The sequence below is a fragment of the Pteropus medius genome, unplaced genomic scaffold (assembly GCF_902729225.1).
Source record: "Pteropus medius unplaced genomic scaffold, Ma_sr-lr_union100, whole genome shotgun sequence".
Taxonomy (NCBI): Eukaryota; Metazoa; Chordata; class Mammalia; order Chiroptera; family Pteropodidae; genus Pteropus; species Pteropus medius.
This window is the reverse complement of record NW_024347793.1, coordinates 2,070,439-2,078,057: the sequence shown is the minus strand read 5'-3', so window position 1 is coordinate 2,078,057 and position 7,619 is coordinate 2,070,439. Positions and strand designations below refer to the sequence as shown.

General features: G+C 58.7%; 2 protein-coding genes across 8 annotated transcripts in view; one reads left to right on the top strand and one right to left on the bottom strand.

Annotated features, from left to right (window-relative positions):
• Nucleotides 1–5,752, bottom strand: part of TRIP10 (thyroid hormone receptor interactor 10) — an 11,120-nt gene extending 5,368 nt beyond the window's left edge. The window contains exons 1-9 of one of the 4 annotated variants that reach the window (XM_039878524.1): nucleotides 5,480–5,752; nucleotides 3,751–3,866; nucleotides 3,606–3,662; nucleotides 2,597–2,744; nucleotides 2,457–2,519; nucleotides 2,139–2,243; nucleotides 1,926–2,054; nucleotides 1,235–1,381; nucleotides 926–1,123 (exon numbers count right to left, since the gene is read on the bottom strand). In XM_039878524.1, the coding sequence (XP_039734458.1) occupies nucleotides 926–1,123; nucleotides 1,235–1,381; nucleotides 1,926–2,054; nucleotides 2,139–2,243; nucleotides 2,457–2,519; nucleotides 2,597–2,617 (663 nt within the window). In that variant the 5' untranslated portion in view covers nucleotides 2,618–2,744; nucleotides 3,606–3,662; nucleotides 3,751–3,866; nucleotides 5,480–5,752. Of the gene's footprint in view, nucleotides 1–925; nucleotides 1,124–1,234; nucleotides 1,382–1,925; nucleotides 2,055–2,138; nucleotides 2,244–2,456; nucleotides 2,520–2,596; nucleotides 2,745–3,605; nucleotides 3,663–3,750; nucleotides 3,867–4,382; nucleotides 4,775–4,806; nucleotides 4,948–5,030; nucleotides 5,144–5,479 lie in introns of those variants that run through there. The other 3 variants (XM_039878523.1, XM_039878522.1, XM_039878525.1) reach the window with 3 other exon arrangements.
• A 1,455-nt stretch (nucleotides 5,753–7,207) lies between these two features.
• Nucleotides 7,208–7,619, top strand: part of GPR108 (G protein-coupled receptor 108) — a 6,750-nt gene continuing 6,338 nt past the window's right edge. For 2 of the 4 annotated variants that reach the window (XR_005656277.1, XM_039878527.1), the window contains exon 1: nucleotides 7,209–7,374. Coding sequence is in view for 2 of the 4 variants with exons in the window: in XM_039878527.1 (XP_039734461.1) it covers nucleotides 7,255–7,374 (120 nt within the window). In the remaining 2 variants the exon portion in view is untranslated. Of the gene's footprint in view, nucleotides 7,375–7,619 lie in introns of all 4 variants that reach the window. The other 2 variants (XR_005656278.1, XM_039878526.1) reach the window with 2 other exon arrangements.

The following is a 7,619-nucleotide window of genomic DNA, read 5'->3' as shown; positions in this document are numbered from 1 at the left end:
CGGATGGACGGACGGAGGGACGCAATAAGGAAAAAGGAAAAAACAAAATGGAGAAAAGAAAAAAAAACGGTAAGAAAACCACAACTCAAGATGCACAATCACACACAGAAAACGCATGCAAAAAGCAACATGAAAACCTGGGATAAGCGGTGGAGGACATTAGACTGTGAGCCAGAAGGCCAGACCCCTCTCTCCCCCAGGATCTCCCACCTTCCCTGCATCCCACATCCAGCACCTAGAATGAGGTCTGGGGGCGCAAGGAGGTGCACGTCTCTGTCTCCCTCACCCAGCTTTCTGGGCTCACAGTCTAGAATGTGGAGGGAGATGCATGCAGAAGTCAAGGTCTCATACAGATATAGGGCCACAGAAGTCAAGGGCAAGCTGAGAGAATAGTCAAGGCATGAAATATCAGAGGGTTACAGGTTGGGGGGGGGTGTCGGCCGGGGAGAGCACCATGTATAAATTGAAGAGGGGTACCAAGGGTCAGAGATATGAACTAGGGAGGGGGCAGTTGCTGAAGGTGTAAACCACGGGTGCCCAGGTATGTGCTTGACATTGCAAGCCAAGAACAAAAGAGCCTGAAGGTCCGGGCCCAGAAACCCATGGTGGGAAGGAAAGAGACCCAGGGGGAGTTTCCAGGGTTAGCGTCCCAGCCCTCACCCACCCCTGAGCCCCACGGGCAGGTCTTCTCCCAGCATCCTGAGAAGCTAGACAGACTCCACAGGCCCCCCTCCTGGCACCCCCATCAGCCTCGGGGGACTCCCAGGCCAATCACCCGGCTGCCTTCCTTCCCTCCAGCCTGGGCCAGCAGCCAAGAGGAAAATTCCTGCCCGGGACTCAGCGTTCCGGCAGCTGGGGCTGACTCAGTGGGGCCCCCGCTGTCCCCACTCACTCACACCCCCTGCCCAAGAGCTCCGGCCCCCACCTTGTTCTTCTTGCTGAAGGGCCAGCGTTTGGCACGGCTGCTGCGGGCTGGGCCTCGCAGCTCAGGCCGTCCATCGGAGGGGGTGCCCAGGCTGCTGTCCGAGGGCGCGCGGTTCATGGGCTGGCTGAAGTCTTCGAATTCCACATCGCCCGGGCGGGCAAAGCCTGACTTGTGCAGCTCGATTAGGACCTGGGAGTCCTGGAGAGAAGGCATGATGAGGGGGAGGACCGTGAGGGGTGAGATGAGGTGCTTAGTCTTCGAGTCCTCCTGCCCACCCTGCAGTCCACTGGCCCAGGACAAGGCACCTACGTTCTTGGAGTCCACAGCCGCCGCTGCCACCTTCATGCCTTCCAAACACTTGGCGATAATGGGCACCACCTGCAGCTCGGCCTCTGACAACAGCCCGTACCCGGCCCCCAGGTGGGTGGCCCGGCGCTCGTCCATGTCTTGCAGCTTCTACAGGGACAGGGGCAGGGGTGCTGATGGAGGGGCGGAGCACAGCGACTTCTAGCTCAAGGTGGTCAAGAGAGAGACACGGGGCCAGGGAGATTTCAGAGGGGACTTTAAGGAGTCGCTCCCCCGCCCCCCGCCCCCTTGCCTAGAAAATCAAGAAAGGCTTCTCAAAGGAGGTGACAGGGGAGCCAGGGCTTTGAATAAAAACTGCTTTTATTGGCACAGATACTGCCAATGCCAAGGTCAGGACAGAGGGTGGAGTATAAGGCTGAAACAAAGGAGGGGAAATTCAAGACCTTTCAGAGGGGTTGTTAGAGCTGGAGCTTAGAATGATGAATAGGAGTTTCAAAAGGAAAGACATCCCCAGCAGAAAGAACAGCCTGCGTAAAGGCAGAGCTCACTGTTAATATTTGTTTCTAATTCCCTTTCAATTGAGAGTTCAGGACAATGCAGCTGGGGCTTCGACAAACAGGTAGGAGATGATTAACACATTTGGTGGGGGGGGCGGTTGGGAAGAGTGGGGCTGCCAGGGGCTAGAAACACTCACATCAAATATCTGGGGCATTTGGGAAAAATAGAAGTGGGCCTGGTCTCGGTTGAAACGCTGTAGTTGGGCTGCATACTCATTTTTGCTTTCTTCTGCCATATGACTCCGAATGTGGGCTTGTTGCTTGGCCTGAGGAATATGGAGGTGGATGTCACTGGCAGGTTCTGGCCCCATCCCACCCTGACCCCCACACCTGTCCCAGCCCACAGGCACCTTCTCCACATCCGCCTTGGTGGCGTTGATATCCTGGTCTAGGCGCTCTGCAGTCTGGGCTGCCTTCTCGGCCTCCCGGCAGTCCCGCTCAAATTTACGCTTACTCTGTGTGGGGGACAGAACCGGAATGAAGAAGCCACCATTCCTGATGGCAGGGGATATGGGAAACCAAGATTCAGGGACTGGCAGGAAGTCACTCAGTAAATGGGCACAGGGGAGGGGGAGGGTCCTGGCCAGACAAAGGGGACAGCTCTGTAGGTCAGCAACACTCGCCCTGCTCCCCGGGACCAGAGCCACCCTCTACACCCACAAACTCACATTCTCCAGCTGTTTGAAGCCACTTTCCAGCTGCTGCTGGGCCCGACGGCCCTCTTGGAAGTGCTGTGGAAAGAGGGGGAATGGGCTCACCTGGGCTGCAGCAGAGACCCTCCGAAAAACCCAGGGCAGGGGCTACTCACCATCTTTCTCTCCTGTTTCATCTCCTGCGAGTACTTGGTCAGCTCAAGACACACGCGGATGCTGAGGTTTTCAGCCACCAGCTCTCGCTGGCCTGCAAAGTCATTTACCTCCTGGAGAATCTGCACAAAGGACTGCTGCTGGCTGAACCTGGGGAGGGGTGGGAGAGGGCAGGGAGCCAGGGGCCAGGCCCCCAGGAGCCAGATGCCCCAGGACCCGCCTCCGCATGAAAAAGGGTAAGCCCGAGACATTCACCCTGGAAGCCCATATGGACCAATGCTGGCCCATATCCCGTACCCCAAACCCTTGAGTGAGATGCATTTTGGGCCTCAGAATCTTCCAGGTTTTAGAAGGAGATACAATGCTTATATCATCTTTTGTGCATCACCCCAGTGGGGTCAGGGGCAACATCCTATAATCAAATACTATAAGCATTTTTGCAGTGGGGAGTATTAATATTCACAACGAGTGGGATAAAAACCAAGCCCATAATTAACATGATCAACATCAAGTCACTTAAGGTCAGAGGTTACCTCTAAATAAGTTACCAGAAAAACTTCTGATTTCTAGAACTTCTCAGATTCTGGAACAGGATACCCGGAATAAAGTGAAATGCTCCTATATACTATAGGGGCTGGGTGCTGTTTCAACACATTATCTCAGTTACCTTCACGTGAGCCCTACGAGTTCATCGTCATCATGCCCATTTCACAGATGAGAAAAACAGAGGCACAAACTTAAGCCACTTGCCCAGAGTCAGTCATGTGATAACTGCTGGTGCCTCGTCCATGTAACAGATGGGGGAGGGGGGAACGGAGGCAGAGAACGCGAGTGAATCGCCCAAGCGGCTCAGCAGGAAAGTAGCGGAATGATGCTCTGGAGCCTGCACCTATGCTCTCAACACCAGGTGGGAACTGAGGGACCTGACTGAGTGACCCAGCTGAGGGAGAAAAAGTGGGACCAGTGCCCCCTGCCCCCCAAATCTAGCCCTGTACCCCTCACCATCCTTACTTGAATTCGGGGTCATCTTTGGCAGGTCTTTTGGGCAGATATTTTTTCACCAGGCTTCTAAGGGGAGAGAGAGGCAGGAGAGCTGAGCCCCCGGTCTCCTGACCGCACTCCCCAGCCCCAAGGCCCGACCACCCCAGAGTCTCACCGCAGCTGCTTCGCATAAGCCTGTTCCACCTCCGTTCGCTCTTTCACGAACTTCACATATCTGTCCAACAGGTCCAGCCCCCACTGCGTGTGCCGCTCGATCACCTCAAATTGATCCTGGCAAAGGGGGCGACGGGGGAGGACCGGGGTCAAGATCTTGGGACCCCACAGCCAGGCGACCAGACACCCGGGGAGCCTCGAGGCTCCGAGCTCCGAGAAAAGAGTGACTTCCCGGCCCCGCCCCCGCGCGGGGAAAGGCAGGAAACCGGCGGGAACCCCCTCCCCTTCCCGGGAAGGGCAAGGGAACAGGGGCGGGGCCCCGGCCGGACGACAGGGTCCCCGTCTCTGGACGGCCAAGAGGGGTGTAGAGCACGGCGGGGCCACTCCCCTTGCTTCGACTCCCCTAATCCCCCCCAGATTCCGGAAAATCCGGCCGGCCCGGCGTGAGTCAGGGCTAAAGGGGCAGGGTTCCCCGCAGCTTGGGGGGCCCCGGAACGGCCAAGGCGCAGAAACGAAGTTCCCCGGGGTCGCCATGCTCCCCTGAGTACCCCATGGGTGTCTCAGTTTCCCCCACTGACTTCACTGCACCTCCAAAAGAAATCTCAGAGTTGAGGAGGGGAACGATCTAGTTACCCCGCTGCACGGGGGAGCTCAGGGGTGCCACCACTCCCAGAAAGAGGAGGGGTCGAAGGTCCCGTCAAGGATAGGGGGAAATTCCTGGGGCTTCCAGAGCTGAGGTTAGAGGCGGTCTGGGGGCGGCCCCTCCCAGTGCCTGGAAGCGGCTGGAGAAGGAGGCCGAGCCTCGCAGCCCCCTCCCCCACCAGAGCGTCCCAAGCCCCTAGGTGTTGATTGGAGGGGACAGAAAGGGCGGTCACGACTTCTGGGTCCCACGTGGGGTTGAAAGTGGCCAGAGGGTCCCCTCCCCCCTACCAGCCGGACAGGCGGCTGGCGGGCAGGGACCCAGGGGCCGTAAGATTAGCCGCCGGCCCAGCCAGGGCGCTCAAAATAGGTGACCTCGCCCGGCCGTCCGGGCCTGGTCTCAGGACTTCTGTCCTACCTCACTCTGAACCCCGTGCCTCAGTTTCCTTACGCCGCACCTGCAAGGTCGCCCTTTGCTCCCGGGCGTCCCGAGAGCCCCGGGAAACTCAGAGAGGGCGGGGCGGGGACTCCAGTGATGCATGGAAGGGAAAGCGTGGAGCCCCCGCTAAGGAACTGCAGGGGAGAAATGGGGCGTCTGAACCCAGTGAGGGAGGAACACGGAGCCAAGCCGATTGAACTCACCCACAGCTCGGTGCCCCAATCCATGCTGCTCCCGCCGAGGCCGCCGCGCCCGGTCGCCGTCGCCCGCCACCCGCCGCCCGCCGCGGGGAGACTGCCTAAGGCGGCGCGCCCGGCCCCGCCTACTCACGGCTAGGCCACGCCCCTTCAGGCTTTGTCACGCCCCCCGCCCGCGCGAAGCCTCTAAACGACACCCTGAAGGCGGGGCCCCAAGGAGGCAGGCCCAACAGACGCCCCGCCCCCTCTTAAAGGAACGTTGCCGCCCCATGCCACTAGACAGACCCCTTAAAGGACCCCGACTCATTTTCCAAATTCCCCGGACCCCGCTTATCCTCCCCACCACTGCCCCATCCCGGACTGTGCTTCCTTTCCTCTTTATCTTCAACCATTCCTTAAAGGATCAAGGAAACCCCACCCAAGAGGTCCTCCCCCCATCCCTACGCTGGGAGAACCTGAGGTCACTCAGCTCTTGCGCGCCGGCCCAGTTCCAGACGTCTACGCTCGTCCCACTAATGGTCTAGTCCCTCCGGCCACAGGGCGGATAGGTGGACTTCGATCCTGTCCAGGACGTGCCTCTGCCAAGGCCGGGTCCATTACCGCCCCCACCGCATCCTGCCTTTCTTCCCCTAAAATCAGCACCGGGAAACTGAGGACAGGTCGTCCTTGGAGAGCCAGGCCCAGGCCTTTCTGCGGCTCCCGTCCAGTTGGTGCTTGCACCTGCCCATTTAACATTCGCGTTTATCAAGACCCAATCAGGGACCCGGGGATTTCGACTCCGCCCCTTCCTTCAGACACCCGGGGCCCGGGGCTTGAAAGTCTTTCTCGGCTCCCTCATAAAAGTCTGTTAACACACTGTTAAACTATTTGAGGCGCTGGGACAAAAGAGGGGAGATCCCAGCAGCTCCCACACTCATCCTCTCCTCCTTTGGTGCTTTCTCTGCGAAAGCACCAAAGGAGGAGAGGATGATAGAGGTGATAGATGCCCTCGGCTAGGGGCCCTGGCCCCAGGGACAAGTTAGGCACTGAGCACTCAGGCTCCCAGTACACACACCGAGGAGCCCATACTGGGCCCGATGGCTCTGAGGGGACCTGGCCCCACCTGCTGGTGGCTTCTGAGCTAGCAAACCTCAAGTTGCAAAGTGGGCTGTGCTCCAGAGTTTGGGGGACCAGATGAATCAGGGGCTCAGGACTGGAGTCTGGACTCAGTAGCTCAGCCTGGGAGTAGGGTCACGACTCTAGTCTCGAACTCATATTGGAGCCTGGGATTAGGGTCACAACTCCAGTCTCGAACTCATATTGGAACTGGGACTCATGCCAGGTCAGGGCCAAAGTTGGGGTGGCAGGCTTAGCAGAGGGGTCAGCAGTTGGGGGTCTAGGACTCAAACTAGGGTCCAGGGATCAGGCCTTGTCTTGTCTGGGGTAATGGCTCAGTCCAGGTAGGAGGCCCAACCAAAGACGAAGGCTCAGTGTAGGTCAAGGGTCAGAAGGACGTGAGGGACTTTGGGTTTGAGGCCGAAGTCGGGACTCAGCTGTAGGGAAAGGGCTCAGGAGGTTCAGCCCATAGCCAAGTCCAGCCTGGGATCTGGGAGTGGGCCTCCAGTTGCCTCATTCTGAGATAGGAGGCTTTGCCGAAGGCTGGGACTCAGCCTTGGGTCATAGGTCATTCTAGGGTCAAGATTTAATCTGGGGCAGGTTCAGGCCTCTGGGTCAATCAAGAAGATTAGAACAAGAGAGGGCTCAGCAGATGCGCCTGTTTACCATAAGGCTGGGCTCTGGCTGGGAGCCACATCCCCAGGGTAAGAAAAGGGAAGTCCGCCATTGGGGATTCTGGGAAATGTAGTTTGCTCAATTGCTTGTTGTGCCGCCTGCTCCCTCTGCATTCTGGGTATTGTAGTCCTGGACCGATATGTCAGTTAGTCCGCTTTAAGGGCCGGATATCAGATCTATTACAATTGGTTAGATGGATTGTTTATCAAATTACATCCGGGATCATCTTTATAGTGATTGATGAGAGTGGAGGCGGGATTAAGCGATATCAGCACTCCCAGCCGGAGCGGGGCTGTCCATTTGGTGTCGTACAGGGGCGGGTTTGTTAGAAGACAATCGTTGACTGGTCGGGCCGGCTGGAAAAGCCGAAAGGTCGGCCCCCATTGTGGGGCGATTGGCTCTCCAGTAGGCGGGCCTGGCGGCGTCAGAGGCGGTATCAGGGGAGGCGGTGGTTCCAGAGATGGCAGTGAGCGAGAGGAGGGGGCTCGCCCGCCGGAGCCCGGTGGAGTGGGGGCAGCACCTACTTCTGCTCCTGCTGTTGGGCTGCTGCTCTGGGCGCATCCACCGGCTGGCGCTGACGGTGAGTCTCACCGCGCGGCGGTCGGGGGCGGGGGGCGCAGCTTTGTCCCGGAGAAGCCTCTGGCTTGGAGTGGCCTCGTCCAATTTCACCCGCTCCTTACGTGGGATGGAGCGGTCCGGCGCCCCACGTCCCCCTGCTTCCAGGCCCGGAGTGGTCTCGTCTGAGGAGCTCCCTCTGTTCTCCGGATGGAGTCGCCTGGCTGGCCACGCTAGGGGTGGGACTTCATCTTTGGGGACGCTTCTTTC